The 17,642-nt window shown below is 43.8% G+C and overlaps 1 protein-coding gene across 1 annotated transcript; it reads right to left on the bottom strand.

The window, feature by feature from the left end:
* Window positions 1-12,455: 12,455 nt before the first annotated feature.
* On the bottom strand, window positions 12,456-17,285 carry LOC123086654 (cleavage stimulating factor 64; the record flags this gene model as incomplete). The annotated part of the gene is given in 9 exon segments (XM_044508433.1): window positions 12,456-12,879; window positions 13,095-13,337; window positions 13,607-14,017; window positions 14,104-14,139; window positions 14,839-14,916; window positions 15,002-15,240; window positions 15,353-15,386; window positions 16,399-16,573; window positions 17,207-17,285. Coding segments are annotated over 9 exon segments (1,427 nt in total), but the record flags the coding sequence as incomplete, so codon positions are not given.
* Window positions 17,286-17,642: the final 357 nt, after the last annotated feature.

Here is a 17,642-nt window from a genome sequence, read left to right as displayed (position 1 = left end):
AGCAGGAGCTGCGGAATAAGCGGAGACTGGCGAAGGACGAGGTGACAATGCGCGTCGGGAATGGTTCCAAGGTAGATGTGATTGCCGTCGGCGCGCTGCCTCTACATTTACCTACGGGATTAGTTTTAAACCTCAATAATTGTTATTTTAGTGCCAGCTTTGAGCATGAACATTGTATCAGGATCTCGTTTAATTCGAGATGGCTACTCATTTAAATCCAAGAATAATGGTTGTTCTATTTATATGAGAGATATGTTTTATGGTCATGCTCCGATGGTGAATGGTTTATTCTTAATGAATCTCGAGTGTAATGCTACACATATTCATAGTGTGAATACCAAAAGATGTAAGGTTGATAATGATAGTCCCACATACTTGTGGCAATGCCGCGTTGGTCACATAGGTGTCAAACGCATGAAGAAGCTCCATGCAGATGGACTTTTAGAGTGTCTTGATTACGAATCATTTGACACATGCGAACCATGCCTCATGGGTAAAATGACCAAGACTCCGTTCTCAGGAACAATGGAGCGAGCAACCAACTTATTGGAAATCATACATACTGATGTGTGCGGTCCAATGAGTGTTGAGGCTCGCGGTGGCTATCATTATGTTCTCACCCTCACTGATGACTTGAGTAGATATGGGTATGTCTACTTAATGAAACACAAGTCTGAGACCTTTGAAAAGTTCAAGGAATTTCAGAGTGAGGTTGAGAATCAACGTGACAAGAAAATCAAGTTCTTGCGATCAGATCGTGGGGGAGAATACTTGAGTCACGAATTTGGCACACACTTAAGAAAATGTGGAATAGTTTCACAACTCACGCCGCCTGGAACACCTCAGCATAATGGTGTGTCCGAACATCGTAATCGCACTCTATTGGATATGGTGCGATCTATGATGTCTCTTACCGATTTACCGCTATCATTTTGGGGCTATGCTTTAGAGACTGCCACGTTCACTTTAAATAGGGCTTCGTCGAAATCCGTTGAGACGACACCGTATGAATTATGGTTTGGGAAGAAACCTAAGCTGTTGTTTCTAAAAGTTTGGGGATGCGATGCTTATGTCAAGAAACTTCAACCAGAAAAGCTCGAACCCAAGTCGGAAAAATGCGTCTTCATAGGATACCCTAAAGAAACTGTTGGGTATACCTTCTACCTCAGATCCGAAGGCAAGATCTTTGTTGCCAAGAATGGGTCCTTTCTAGAGTAAGAGTTTCTCTCGAAAGAAATAAGTGGGAGGAAAGTAGAACTTGATGAAGTATTACCTCTTGAACCGGTAAGTGGCGCAGCTCAAGAAAATGTTCCCGAGGTGCCTACACCGACTAGAGAGGAAGTTAATGATGATGATCATGAAGCTTCAGATCAAGTTACTACTGAACTTCGTAGGTCCACAAGGACACGTTCCGCACCAGAGTGGTACGGCAACCCTGTCTTGGAAATCATGTTGTTAGACAATGGTGAACCTTCGAACTATGAAGAAGCGATGGCGGGCCTAGATTCCGACAAATGGCTGGAAGCCATGAAATCCGGGATAGGATCCATGTATGAAAACGAAGTATGGACTTTGACTGACTTGCCCGTTGATCGGCGAGCCATAGAAAATAAATGGATCTTTAAGAAGAAGACAGACGCAGATGGTAATGTGACCATCTATAAAGCTCGGCTTGTTGCTAAGGGTTATCGACAAGTTCAAGGGGTTGACTACGATGAGACTTTATCACCCGTAGCGAAGCTGAAGTCCGTCCGAATCATGTTAGCAATTGCCGCATTCTATGATTATGAGATATGGCAAATGGACGTCAAAACGGCATTCCTTAATGGTTTCCTTAAGGAAGAATTGTATATGATGCAGCCGGAAGGTTTTGTCGATCCTAAGAATGCTGACAAGGTGTGCAAGCTCCAACGCTCGATTTATGGGCTGGTGCAAGCATCTCGGAGTTGGAACATTCGTTTTGATGAGATGATCAAAGCGTTTGGGTTTACACAGACTTATGGAGAAGCCTGCATTTACAAGAAAGTGAGTGGGAGCTATGTAGCATTTCTCATATTGTATGTGGATGACATACTGTTGATGGGAAATGATATAGAATTCTTGGAAAGCATAAAGGCCTACTTGAACAAGTGTTTTTCAATGAAGGACCTTGGAGAAGCTGCTTATATATGAGGCATCAAGATCTATAGAGATAGATCGAGACGCCTCATTGGTCTTTCACAGACTATGTACCTTGACAAGATATTGAAGAAGTTCAAAATGGATCAGTCAAAGAAGGGGTTCTTGCATGTATTGCAAGGTACGAGATTGAGCACGTCTCAATGCCCGACCACGGCAGAAGATAGAGAAAAGATGAGTGTCGTCCCCTATGCCTCGGCCATAGGGTCTATCATGTATGCTATGTTGTGTACCAGACCTGATGTAAACCTTGCCGTAAGTTTGGTAGGAAGGTACCAAAGTAATCCCGGCATGGAACACTGGACAGCGGTCAAGAACATCCTGAAGTACTTGAAAAGGACTAAGGATATGTTTCTCGTTTATGGAGGTGACGAAGAGCTCGTCGTAAAGGGTTACGTCGATGCTAGCTTCGACACAGATCTGGATGACTCTAAGTCACAAACCGGATACATGTATATTTTGAATGGTGGGGCAGTAAGTTGGTGCAGTTGCAAGCAAAGCGTTGTGGCGGGATCTACATGTGAAGCGGAGTACATGGCAGCCTCGGAGGCAGCACAAGAAGCAGTCTGGGTGAAGGAGTTCATTACCGACCTAGGAGTCATACCCAATGCGTCGGGCCCGATGACTCTCTTCTGTGACAACACTGGAGCTATTTCCCTTGCCAAGGAGCCCAGGTTTCACAGGAAGACCAGGCATATCAAGCGTCGCTTCAACTCCATTCATGAAAGTGTTCAAAATGGAGACATAGAGATTTGTAAAGTACATACGGACCTGAATGTGGCAGATCCATTGACTAAACCTCTCCCTAGAGCAAAACATGATCAACACCAGAACTGCATGGGTGTTCGATTCATCACAATGTAACTAGAATATTGACTCTAGTGCAAGTGGGAGACTGTTGGAAATATGCCCTAGAGGCAATAATAAAATGGTTATTATTATATTTATTTGTTCATGATAATTGTCTATTGTTCATGCTATAATTGTGTTATCCGGAAATCGTAATACATGTGTGAATACATAGACCACAACACGTCCCTAGTGAGCCTCTAGTTGACTAGCTCGTTGATCAAAAGATAGTCATGGTTTCCTGACTATGGACATTGGATGTCATTGATAACGGGATCACATCATTAAGAGAATGATGTGATGGACAAGACCCAATCCTAAGCATAGCTCAAAGATCGTGTAGTTCGTTTGCTGTAGCTTTTCTGAATGTCAAGTATCATTTCCTTAGACCATGAGATTGTGCAACTCCCGGATACCGTAGGAGTTCCTTGGGTATGCCAAACGTCACTACGTAACTGGGTGACTATAAAGGTACATTACAGGTATCTCCGAAAGTGTCTGTTGGGTTGGCACGAATCGAGACTGGGATTTGTCACTCCGTATGACGGAGAGGTATCTCTGGGCCCACTCGGTAATGCATCATCATAATAAGCTCAATGTGACCAAGTGGTTGATCACGGGATCATGCATTACGGCACGAGTAAAGTGACTTGCCGGTAACGAGATTGAACGAGGTATTGGGATACCGACGATCGAGTCTCGGGCAAGTAACGTACCGATTGACAAAGGGAATTGTATATGGATTGATTGAATCCTCGACATCATGGTTCATCCAATGAGATCATCGTGGAGCATGTGGGAGCCAACATGGGTATCCAGATCCCGCTGTTGGTTATTAACCGGAGAGGCGTCTCGGTCATGTCTGCATGTCTCCCGAACCCGTAGGGTCTACACACTTAAGGTTCAGTGACGCTAGGGTTGTAGAGATATTAGCATACGGTAACCCGAAAGTTGTTCGGAGTCTAGGATGAGATCCCGGACGTCACGAGGAGTTCCGGAATGGTCCAGAGGTGAAGATTTATATATAGGAAGTCAAGTTTCGGCCATCGGGAAAGTTTCAGGGTAATCGGTATTGTACCGGGACCACCGAAAGGATCTCGGGGGTCCACCAGGTGGGGCCACCTATCCCGGAGGGCCCCATGGGCTGAAGTGGGAGGGGAACCAGCCCCTAGTGGGCTGGTGCACCCTCCTTGGGCCTTCCTCTGCGCCTAGGGTTGGAAACCCTAGGGGCGGGGGCGCCACCCTTGCCTTGGGGGGCAAGGCACCCCCTTGGCCGCCGCCCCCCCTAGGAGATTGGATCTCCTAGGGACGGTGCCCCCCCTAGGCACCCTATATATAGTGGGGGGAGGGAGGGCAGCCGCACCCAAGCCCCTGGCCTCTCCCTCTCCCTCCCGTGACACTCCTCCGTCTCCCTGCGCTTGGCGAAGCCCTACCGAGATCACCGTTGCTTCCACCACCACGCCGTCGTGCTGCTGGATCTTCATCAACCTCTCCTTCCCCCTTGCTGGATCAAGTTGGAGGAGACGTCTTCCTAACCGTACGTGTGTTGAACGCGGAGGTGTCATCTGTTCGGCACTAGGTCATCGGTGATTTGAATCACGTCGAGTACGACTCCATCAACCCCGTTCTCTTGAACGCTTCCGCATGCGATCTACAAGGGTATGTAGATGCACTCCCCTCTCCCTCGTTGCTAGATGACTCCATAGATTGATCTTGGTGATGCGTAGAAAATTTTAAATTTCTGCTACGTTCCCCAACATCCCCTATTAAATCTTTGTTTTGCAATATGAATCTTGAATATGATGGTACTGAATATGATCCACCTTTACCTAGAAGGCGTTCCAAGAATTTGAAATTTTTTGATCTTGATGCTAAATTTGATAAAAGTGGGATTGAAGAAATTAAAACCCTAGATGTTGCTAAACCCACTACTTTGGATTTCAAGGAATTTAATTCTGAAAATTGCTCTTTGATTGATTGTATTTCCTTGTTGCAATCCGTACTAAATTCTCCTCATGCTTATAGTCAAAATAAAGCGTTTACTAAACATATCATTGATGCCTTGATGCAATCTTATGAAGAAAAACTTGAATTGGAAGTTTCTATCCCTAGAAAACTTTATGATGAGTGGGAACCAACTATTAAAATTAAAATTAAAGATCATGAATGCTATGCTTTATGTGATTTGGGTGCTAGTGTTTCCACGATTCCGAAGACTTTGTGTGATTTGTTAGGTTTCCGCGATTTTGATGATTGCTCTCTAAATTTGCACCTTGCGGATTCCACTATTAAGAAACGTATGGGAAGAATCAATGACGTTCTTATTGTTGCAAATAGGAATTATGTGAAGGAAATATGCCCTAGAGGCAATAATAAAGTTATTATTTATTTCCTTGTATCATGATAAATGTTTATTATTCGTGCTAGAATTGTATTAACCGGAAACATAATACATGTGTGAATACATAGACAAACAGAGTGTCACTAGTATGCCTCTACTTGACTAGCTCGTTGATCAAAGATGGTTAAGTTTCCTAGCCATTGACATGGGTTGTCATTTGATTAACGGGATCACATCATTAGGAGAATGATGTGATTGACATGACCCATTCCGTTAGCTTAGCACACGATCGTTTAGTATGTTGCTATTGCTTTCTTCATGACTTATACATGTTCCTATGACTATGAGATTATGCAATTCCCGTTTACCGGAGGAATACTTTGTGTGCTACCAAACGTCACAACGTAACTGGGTGATTATAAAGGTGCTCTACAGGTGTCTCCGAAGGTACTTGTTGGGTTGGCGTATTTCGAGATTAGGATTTGTCACTCCGATTGTCGGAGAGGTATCTCTGGGTCCTCTCGGTAATGCACATCACTTAAGCCTTGCAAGCATTGCAACTAATGAGTTATTTGTGGGATGATGTATTACGGAACGAGTAAAAGAGACTTGCCGGTAACGAGATTGAACTAGGTATTGAGATACCGACGATCGAATCTCGGGCAAGTAACATATTGATGACAAAGGGAACAGCGTATGTTGTTATGCGGTCTGACCGATAAAGATCTTCGTAGAATATGTAGGAGCCAATATGAGCATCCAGGTTCCGCTATTGGTTATTGACCGGAGACGTGTCTCGGTCATGTCTACATAGTTCTCGAACCCGTAGGGTCCGCACGCTTAACGTTACGATGACAGTTATATTATGTTTATATGTTTTGATGTACCGAAGGTTGTTCGGAGTCTCGGATGTGATCACGGACATGATGAGGACTCTCAAAATGGTCGAGACATGAAGATTGATATATTGGAAGCCTATGTTTGGATATCGAAAGTGTTCCGGGTGAAATAGTGATTTTACCGGAGTACCGGGAGGTTACCGGAACCCCCCGGGAATCAAATGGGCCTTAGTGGGCCTAGGTGGAAGAGAGGAGAGGAGGCAAGGGCTGGCCATGCGCCCCTCCCCCTAGTCCGAATAGGACAAGGAGAGGGGGCGGCGCGCCCCTTCCTTCCTTCTCCTCCACTCCTTCCCCCAAGTCCTAATCCAACTAGGAAAAAGGAGGGGAGTCCTACTCCCGGTAGGAGTAGGACTCCTCCTGCGCGCCTCCTCCTATGGCCGGCCGCACCCCCCTTGCTCCTTTATATACAGGGGCAAGGGGGCACCCTAGAGACACAACAATTGATCATTGATCTCTTAGCCATGTGCGGTGCCCCCCTCCACCATAGTCCACCTCGATAATACTGTAGCGGTGCTTATGCGAAGCCCTGGATCGGTAGAACATCAACATCGTCACCACGCCGTCGTGCTGACGAAAATCTCCCTCAACACTCGGCTGGATCGGAGTTCAAGGGACGTCATCGAGCTGAACGTGTGCTGAACTCGGAGGTGTCGTGTGTTCGGTACTTGATCGGTCGGATCGTGAAGACGTACAACTACATCAATCGCGTTGTGCTAACGCTTCCACTTTCGGTCTACGAGGGTACGTGGACAACACTCTCCCCTCTCGTTGCTATGCATCACCATGATCTTGCGTGTGCGTAGGAATTTTTTTGAAATTACTACGTTCCCCAACAGTGGCATCCGAGCCTGGTTTTTATGCGTAGATGTCATATGCACGAGTAGAACACAAGTGAGTTGTGGGCGATATAAGTCATACTGCTTACCAGCATGTCATACTTTGGTTCGGCGGTATTGTTGGATGAAGCGGCCCAGATGTAACACTCCAAAAATTTTGATTTGGTTTTTATCAATTTCCTTTTTCTTTTGATGGAAAGGAGATTATTAAATTTTTCTAAAAGGCTCTCCTTCTCAAATCCTTTTATGACAAGTATGTCATGGGTTCTTTCCAACCTTGATTTTGGTCTTGAGGGTTTTTCATATTGGGTTGGCTCAACCCAAATGGTTTTTGGAAAGTTTTTACAATTCCTTCTATTAAAAAGAAATCGTATGGATTATGGATTTATTCTTTTCCCATTCAAACCTTTCTCTTTTGCCATGTCACATGTTGAAATCTTTCTTCCAAACCCACCTCCCTACTTTGGGTCAAGTCAAACATCCAATTCCAGCAAGTTTCAACCTCTTTTAGATTTTATTTCTATTTGATTTATCCTCAAACATTTTTCTGTAATTTAGTTTGGACTCTTGGGATTTACAAAGGAAGTACCAGATCCTTTAAGTTTTTGAGCCCAAACAAATTACCCCAACTAGTCCTTGGTACCCTCAACCAAGATCCATCAACATCCACTAGTCCACAGTTCAAATATTTCCAAATTTGCTTACTGCAAGTTTGGACCAGATTTGCCATTTTTGGTGAAATTCATTCCTTTTCTTTTCCTAAAAATCTGAGATAAATCAGGCAGCCTCTAGATGCATCAAGAGACCACCTCACCAAGTCCCAGCTCCATGAAAAAATTCCACGTGCCTAAATCATTTCGTCGAACAGTTGGCGTGCACTGTTCCTGTCAAATTCAGAGTTTCAGTGTTTTGGTTCAGTCGTCAGTGTCGTTTTCTTCAGAACTTGGCGTCGATCTCGCTAGTGCGCGCGTTGGCGCCTTGCTCACTGCTCCCCCTTCTTATCCATCGCGCCGCACGGTTGCCTGGATGGTTGCGAGCATCGGCGGTGAGCTGGCAGGGGTACATCGCCCCTGTGAGCGGCGACATCAACACTCGTTGTGGCCGCCAGAGAGGCTCAGCGTGGAACGGCGCCGTCCAGCGCCGTCCAGCACCGCCCAATCCTCCAAGAGCCTCCGTGTGGCTGTCCCCTTCCCTGTACGTGCTACAGAGCCGTCGTCGTGGCCTGGAAAGCATAGAGCGCGCTCCCTACCACCGACGTGCCCGTGAGGCCGTTCCGTCGAGATCTTGGAGTATCACCCAAGTCATACCAAGTTTAGCCCTTGAACGGAACCAGTGGACCAACACGATGATGCCCAATCACCTAAACCTCTAGCCCGACCACTGCCTCGCCGTAATCGCTCGGCGGAGTTATCCTGTTCTCGGCAACCGCCTCGGGCCGGCTATAAATAGCGACCCCGAGCTCGTGCTCAACCCAGCACGTCCCCTCCTCTCCTCAGAACCTCGCCACGCTCATCGGAGGGCCTCGGGAAAGTCTTCTTCCCCAACTCCGGCCGCCCCGATCCGCTTCGGGCTCCGACACGATTCTCTCCGGTGAGGGCACCCCTGCCTCCCAAACCTTGCCAGTAGCCTCCTAGTGCTCCCACTCTTCTGACCCTAGCCTCAATTTGGCGTCTGCAGCCCTCCTCGGCGAGATCCACTACCGCTCGAACCACCGTCGGTCGGAGTGGAGGCCGCCGTCAACGTGGTGCTCGCCGACGACCAACTCCACCACCCACAGATGCGGAAGAGCTTCGTGAACCCGTAGGTACTCTTCGTTTCCCCTACCTCGTCATGGATCGACGCCGGCGACCACCGCGATCCTCGGGCGCCGGTGTGCTTTGTTTTCTTTTTCAATTTTTTAAACCTGACGGGTGGGACCCCCTCGTCAGCCCCTCCTCTGCTATTTGAAACGTTTTCTGAAAGCGCCTTCGGGCAAAGTATGTTTTTCCTTTGGGCTAGCGTATTTTTAACCGAAGCGTTTTCTGTTTTTCTAAACTAGCCCCTGAAAAGTTTCCGTTTCATCACAGATTAGTCCCTGGACTAAAACCTTTATAACTTTTAAACAAAAGATGATTTTGAGTTGATTCTTTTCTGTCATCTTTATTTTTCTGTCTAGTTTTTTATCATATTTATTTGAAAAATATTTGGAGCAATTTTTATGCACGCACGGTATTCACGGTAGTATCCATTTTTTTATACCATAGATACCGAAGGAGGTGACGGAACCGCAAACTTCGCCGAGCTAGACTCTGACTACTCCGAACCAGGCAAGCATGTTTGAACCTTTGATATGATGAGTGTTTTGCATGTTTGCTTGAGTAGTTTTCTCATGGCATGTTTATATAAGCAATTGTGAATGTTATATTGCATGCAAGGCAAGCTACAAGTGGACTCCGAAATATGATGTGTTCATATGATGGTGATATAACCTGATCATGTGGTGGCATGATAGGTGGTAAGATGGTATTGTTGAAGCATGCCAGTCTTATGGCAACCGTTTAACTCCGGTATTATCGTGGATCAAGTCATGTCCCGTTCATCTTTTTTTTTGTGCCGCCACATGTCTTTTGCAAAGAATGCGGTCTAGTCAGTTGCTAACCTATTTCCTCGTACACGCCATATAGAGGGGCCGTGATGAGGGTTCCATGGCCCTGGATTAAAGCTTGTCATCCGGTCAGGGGGCATGGGTGTTTCCGGTTGGGACCGAGGGGGGGGGCAGCCCTTAGAGCGCGCGAATATAAATTTGATCCCATGTTACTCGAGGTTGTAGCCTCCCCGTCTCAGAGTTTTTCTTGAACATTGCCTAGGGCGATCCCTGGCAACAGAATGTGGAATGGGTGTGTACTGGTTAGATGTGTTTCTTCTAATACACCGTAAATGGAACTAGTCCTTTGTGACTACTGTAATCTGTTGGATGTGGGTAAAGAGTACAAACTCTGTAGAGTCAAAACCATCCGAGTAACCATGTCCATGATCAAGGACTTTGATCAACATATCAGTGTCAGTCTCAGTGTCAGTCTCAGTGACAGTCTCCGGAGGATAAACATGAAACTGAGAGTGGTAATCCCGGCTGAAAGTTAATCCCGTGGACGGACTAACCAGTTTATTATTATGTACTGAGTATTTCTCTAGGATGATTTAAATTCATGAGCTACTTGAATTCGAATGACGAAATATAAGCCCTTTATGTGATGTCACCCAGACGTCCGACTATGGCATTCTTGTTATTTACTTTTGATATAAGCCCTTTATGTGATGTCGCTCAGACGTCCGACTGTGGCATTCCTGTTATTATTATTTTTTTGATATAAGCCCTTTATGTGATGTCGCTTAGACGTCCGACTGTGGCATTCTTATTATTTACTTTTGATATAAGCCCTTTATGTGATGTCGCTTAGACGTTCGATTGTGGTAACCTTGTTATTTACTTTCATTATAAGCTCTTTTCAAGATGTCACCTAGACGTCCGACTGTGGCATGTACTGTCATTTACATTTCAATATAAGCCCTTTATGTGGTGTCGCCTTGACGCCCGGCTGTGGCATGTTAATTTATTTTTCCTTTCGAGGCGTCGCTTCAGACACCCGATCGGCCTTCAGTTATTTTATTAGGATTTCGGGAGGACTACCGCCTGACTTCCTTTCATTTATCATGCAGTGCAAATTTATTACCTGAGTGTACATTACTAATCTGCTCATGTGCATCATGTTTGCATTTATTATATCTTATGTCCAAACTGTCTTGCGAGTACATTCAAAGTACTCGCCTGGCTTGTTGATTTGGCCAGATGTTGACGAAGGCGATCTTATGGATGAAAAGTTCGATAGCGAGTCCAACGCCTAGAGGAGTCCCAGTCAGTCCCGTGCGATCCTGGAGTTGGTCACTTGTATTATATACGCTTCCGCTACCCTAATAAAATCATCGAGTCTCACTCCGACACTTGATGAGCTGTAAGATTTGAAGTCATGTCAAAAGCGAAAAACGCGTGCGAAAAAAAAAATTCAGAGGGAGCGCCCAGAGTGCGACACGTGGCGAATGACTGAGAGCACGCCAAGTGGCATTGATCGTTGCGAGGCTCCTGAAGGAGCGCTCGTTAATTAGTTGCTCTCCAGTTTGTTAGCTTTGTGGCGTCATACATTGGGCCTTGTAACGTCAAGTATTCGGCCGTGCAGCATGTAGCGCCACGTGGCCCGCTCTGCAACATGGCAGTCCAAATTTTGCAAAAAAAAAGGAAAAAAATGGTGGATGGTTTTGTGGGGGAAACGGCGTGTGACCTTGCAACAACGTTCGCTCGGTTTGCAGCAACTTTGATCTGTCTTGCAGCGTCAAGCGTCCGACTTGCAACATTCATTGTATCACATATTTGCGCTTTTGTCTTGTAACAAAGGCCACCAGGCCTTTCAGTGGCACACGTCCAGCTTGCAAAACACACAATTTTTTCTTTAAAGGCGACTAATACTCCTTTTTATTTATTTTTGAACTAGGCAAATAATAGTTTTGCTTATTCTTTTACGTTCCCCTCTTGAGTTAATAACAACAATCGCAGTGTCATTTTTTAATAAAAACCTTGTCGTGTCTTATAGCTAGTGCATGGCAGCAAATACACTGGGATCTACAACGATGAAGGTTAAAACATTGAAGATGAATGGAATGAAAGTTTTTCTCGCAAAAAAAAAACACGCACGCAAATTAATCAAGCTCCAGGCTGAGCCATACACGCGCAGAAAGTCAAGACAATCCGTAAAAAAAATAAGAGGGTCTGATTTGGGGATCAGATGCGTCGGGACAAATCAGCTGCCTGATGTGAACGATTTTTCTTCAAATATTCTATCCTCGAAGAAATCACGTGTGCGTACACCAAAGTGCTCCCTCTGTAAAGTAATATGTGACCTTCTAGATCGGATATTCAAAGTTCTTATATTACTTTGCAGAGGGAGTACTACACAAACTATGCAAAATAGCAAATAATAGTACATCGTGTGTGGGTGCAGGGCCACAAACGAGAACTGTTTCATAGATTTAGAGTTTTTACACGTGTACACGTTTTATTTATTGAAATTCGAAGGGCACTTTCAAAAACTCGAGTTTTGTGGAAACAAATGTGGCCACAAATATTTTTTGCAAAATTGATACTATCACCCGATTTCACTCATTTGCAACTTTCATGTAATGATCAGGGCACTTGAAGAACATACTGGACCCACAACAGCAATGTAACAAATTTGTCATGCATACAACCGGTGCCTTCAGTAATAGCTTTCAGATCGTCGGAAATAAACAGACATAACAAAAATCTGATTCTGCAAACAATTCTGGAACACAAATACAACTCCCTCTCTTCATAAGATTATTGTTTTCTCAAATGTTACAGAACTAATGGACAATTATCATCTTTCTTCACAACTTCTTTTGCCACCACATTTTTACCTCAACTTTACAAAGAATGCCAAATAAATCAATCATCAGGAGCAAAACTGATGGCCCAGAGATACCAACAAAGTTGAGAAGTTACGTGTATGTGTGTGTGTGGCTAGACGAGCCTTCTTCAATGTTTGACTATGTAGGTTAACAATTTCGCTGTGCTTACTCAGCTGGCGTTATGCCGCTATTTACCAGCTGATAGCATCTTCTGAAGCTGTATCACCTGCTGCTGCTGCTCCACTGGCAATGAACTCAGCTGCTCAGGTGTCAGTTGTAAGACTTGCTGCAGAAGGGCTGACTCGTCGTCCTGTGTGAGCTGCACCATTACAAGAAGAATTGGAATTGTGAACACATGAAAATTTCAAGTCTAGAAACCTTGTGTCTCGGTACAATTCAATTCCAGAGACATGATGCAAAATGTTTAGAACTTTAGTCAGGTCAGATTCTGTAGAATTTAAGCATCCAAGAACGGAAGGTATAATAAAATAACAGGAAAGCTGGAAACTAAAATTAAAATCTAGAGGGGATTACCTGAGGCGCTTCATTCTCTGGTTGCTGAAAGTTAACAGCACCAGAACTATAGCTCCCTGATGGTCCAGTAGGGATGACCTGCGATGGAGCAGTATAAACAGCAGGACTATTGTTTACAATTCCTGGCGTCAATGTTCCGTCCTCCAATTTTCTCAGTTTCGATGGATGGTCTAACTCTGCCTGATGACTAGCTCGATCAGGCAATCTTATTTCCTTCGGAAATATCTCAGGTTCAGCAGCAACCTGCAATGTGACACGAGTTTTGTGGACGGTAAAATTAGTGAATCATATCCAACTTGACTAGAAAAAATCACTTAATTTAAGGGCCTAAGCAAAGATACAAGAATAGTTGATGTACTGTACAGTTTGGTTTCTAGTACATAGTTTACAGGCGTTCTGTAAATTAGAAGACCCAATCAAGATGATTAATAATTCATCACAAACTTTGGCTTGCTACCTATCACATCATTTGTGAAGAAACATATAAGCTCCTTATATGTGAAAAAAAATACCTGGGGGAGATGAGGATTGGTCAAGGGTAGTTGCTGTACATTAGTTGGCATAACTGGTGGTCTAGGGTGCTGTGTCAAAAATGAAGGCTGAACTTGTGATATCAAGCCTCCTGAGGTTACAAGGGGTTGAGTAGGAACACTGGAAGAGGTGCCGAAGGGCTGAGGTAGCATTGGAGGGTGTGCCAGCACCCCAGACTGATGTCCATGCGGAAACATTTTGACTGGGGGCTGAGATGAATGCTGATACTGAGGAAAGTTATGCAGCAGTGCAGTTTGTTCCTGCATGACATTAGGGTTTGGTGGAGGTTTATGAACAATTGGTAACACATCATCTGGCTGCGGAAATGATTCATTGAGGTGAGAAGATTGTGCCAACGAACTAGAGGGTTGTTGGCTCTTAGCCATCTGCATCTGTGATTTCGACAGACCTGGGTTAGTATATTAGAGAATCAGGAAAACATAAGGTACATCAAACTCAGAACAAAGCAGGAATATACCATCTGAGGTGTCACCAGCCCGAGCATTATCTGTGCCTGCATTACAACAAGAAAATGGTTATGATGTTCGAATATTCCATTCTTACCCTAGAGTGAATTAAACAATGAACAAAAGTATTTCAAAGAAGTTCTTCCATGGAATCACAAGGCTCAACATATAAAGTTGGCTGGCCTTCCTGTCTTTCAACAATGGCCTCCACATGAACGCAACAAATATTTGATCTGTACACAACTACTCCCTCCGTTCCTAAATATAATAATCTTTCTAGAGATTTCATTACGGACTACATACAGATGTATATAGACATACTTTAGAGTGTAGATTCACTCATTTTGCTCCGAATGTAGTCCGCATTGGATTCTCTAAAAAGACTTGTATATTTAGGAACGGAGGGAGTATTCAATAAATTAAGGGAACATACTTTTTATTTTTATTTTTTTGCCTTCTGGGAGAACAAGACAACCATGAATCACATCAAAGTTCTAACAAGCATAACCAGAACACTTCGAGTTGGTTAAATTTATATTAAGAAGGGTGTATGAAATTTGTGAAGATGAATGAAGCAAAAATAGGCACAGATTTTGGGTGGAGAACCCATGCAGATTCCATCATGTTATATTTTGGACAAGTACACAAAAACAGGGACAGAAAGTACTACTCCCTGTCAAAAAACGTCTTATATTTTGATACGGAGGTAGTAATTGACTAATTGAGCAATCAGTAGCGAAGGTCACCTGAAATAGGGCCTTTGGAAGCTGTGGAATTCCTTGCAGCAGTTTTTTGGCAAGGTCGTTATTTTGAGTAGTTAGGGTCTGCCATAAAAAAAACATTAACAAGCTAAAACTAGCAGTGAGCAATTTTTAATCTTCATAATTGACATTGATATTTCAATATAACCTTCAACTCAGACATGATTTCATACAACTGATGCCTTGACATCCTGGCCAAGTAATGGGTAAGAGGGTCATTTCCAAGCCCAAATTGGACAGGTAAACCATTTTGTACATTTGCAGTTTGAGCTCCCCCAAGAACGCCAGCCATCACAGATGCAGCATGTATTGCCGGTGGAAGACCAATAAGCTGATGAAGGCTGGTGTCCCCTACAGCGGGAGTTGTGGTTAATTGTTTCTGAGCATCTGCAGGATTCCATCAAGAACCCAATGTCAGCACGCACGGACATAAAACTGGCAAGTTTGAAATCTTAAACATACAGATAAACAAAATGATGATCAAGAAATTGAAACCAACCAACAGTAGATGACATTCCTGGTCCTCCACGACCCTGCAATGCATAAACATATAAAAAATAAGTCAAGATCTGCTTCTTTATTGACAACTTCAATTGGTTAAGATTTCCTACTGCCCATGCATGAAATTAATTTTGATTGCACTAACTCCATTTCTGTAATGAAGCTACTTAGTTCCAAATATGCAAAGTTACAACATGGCAGTGAAAACTAGTGACCTTATCATGCAATAGTATTTCACTATGATCTCCAGAAAATTTAGCATAAAAATAGTGTCCCTATGTAAACCACTATCAACCAATCAACTGCGTCCAGTTGTGAAACTTAGATACACAGTATTTTCTTGTGGATGCATTCTGACAACTTGGCAACAAAAATCAGCACATACAGATCAGCATTAGTCACTGGTGTGGGGATAGATACAAAGGCTGCTGATAGCAGCTAAGGACATCACACTTATTTTGAGAGAGAAAGGTAGTAATAATGTAACGGTAAGCCAAAAGAGAAAGTCAACTGTATATATCATTTCAGAGATAAATTCACTAGTAATTGCAACACCATTGCTTGACCATATCACAAAGGATGCAACTAAAGATGCATTGACCACATATACATCCTCTACAAGATAATTCTTCTTTTGCTATTTGCAGAGAACGTCACGTGTTCAGTACAATTCTGGAGATCTTTGAAAGCATGACATTGCTTTTGTTACCCCAGTAACTTTGGCACGTTACTTTTGTAAAAGAAGGCAGAATCGAGACATTAGAGATGATTTTGGAACCGCGATACCAAAGAAGATCCGCAATACCAGAAAGATAATTCCACAAGTTATTTAGGCAGAATAGCAGGTGTGCATATGTACAGACAGGAATCTGTACATACATACACATGCTGTGCAAGAAAGCAAAACAGGAGACACATGGTAGTTGGAGAAAAGTGAGTATTATAATTCATGGGAACCAAAACCATACAAGCTTTCATCTTAACATAGGACTTGCTGGGTGAGAAATAAGGTTCTTCTACAGTAATAAACTGAGGATCTTCCACCTTTTCTCTATTTCTGTCAGTGTTCCTCCCATTTTCAGCAAAATCAACACGTAACTGACGACCATTAACATCATGACCCTGAAGGTTCCGGCGTGCACTTAGAGCTGTCTCTTCATCCTTGTATTCACAAAATCCATAACCTTTCGGCTTTCCGGTTTCCTTATCAACAACCAGTCTGCAAGCAATTTTGAGCAGTCAGTATCTAGCAGTCACAGCTCAACACTGTCATCAGCTTCGTCGAACGCTAAAAAGGTTATCAGGGATAGAAATAACTCATAACCAGTTTCAGTATAATGTCACTTGTTGAGAAACAGTGATCAAGAAGCAGCACACACGTGTATCTTCGGGTTTCTTGTTATTTTTGTTAAGGTTAATTTCCATTTGCATGTGTAGTCCAGAAAGTGATCCCATAACACTAGCTATATAAGATATTCAGGATATCATTTCAGCATTCAACACTCTTATCTTTCGAAAGGCCCGAGGCAGCATCCATAAGCAGGGCAACCCCTACGACAACCTATTGAGTTCTGAGATCATGCTTAGCAGCAGTGTGCAATAAGGCCATCATACTTAAACAAAATCAATATTCCAGATGTTACGCGCTGGATTTAAAAGCATCATGTCCATATAGCTGGCTAACAATTTCCTCATTTTGAAAGAGAATGAAAGAGGGCACATGGGTATTTTAACAGATACTGAATAATCCGATAATAATCTAACAAACATGTGTATCTGCACAACATGGTCAAATTAGAAAACTACATGGTGGCACAAAGACACACAACTGATAGGGTTTGCACAACTAAACCTGAAGGAGACCACGGGCCCGACTTCCTCGCATATCTGCACGAGCAGCTCCTCCGTCGCATCGTATGGAATGTTCCCAACTGCAACCAAATTCAACAGCCAAAACCGGCGTCAATCGAACTCAAGAACCTACTCATACCGCATCAACTGAGCCAACACAAAATGTGCGGTAAATATCAGTGTCACACACGTTGAATACAGCACAAGCCAACTAACGGGCACCTTTGTTTGGGGGAAAACAACCCCAAAGGCGTGACGAATATGAATGATAAAAAAAAAAAGAGGCAAACCCTAGACAGTACGAAAACTCGAATGAAATGAAATTAGACTCCAAATCTAGCGGCGGGAGCAGCTAAACGCGCTCCGCGCCACCCAAAACCGCACCGGCCATCCACACACGAAGGGAAAACCACGGGGAATCGACGGAGGATGCAGCA

Source organism: Triticum aestivum, chromosome 4A (assembly GCF_018294505.1).
Source record: "Triticum aestivum cultivar Chinese Spring chromosome 4A, IWGSC CS RefSeq v2.1, whole genome shotgun sequence".
NCBI classification, from domain to species: domain Eukaryota; kingdom Viridiplantae; phylum Streptophyta; class Magnoliopsida; order Poales; family Poaceae; genus Triticum; species Triticum aestivum.
This window is presented reverse-complemented; position numbering and strand designations above follow the sequence as displayed.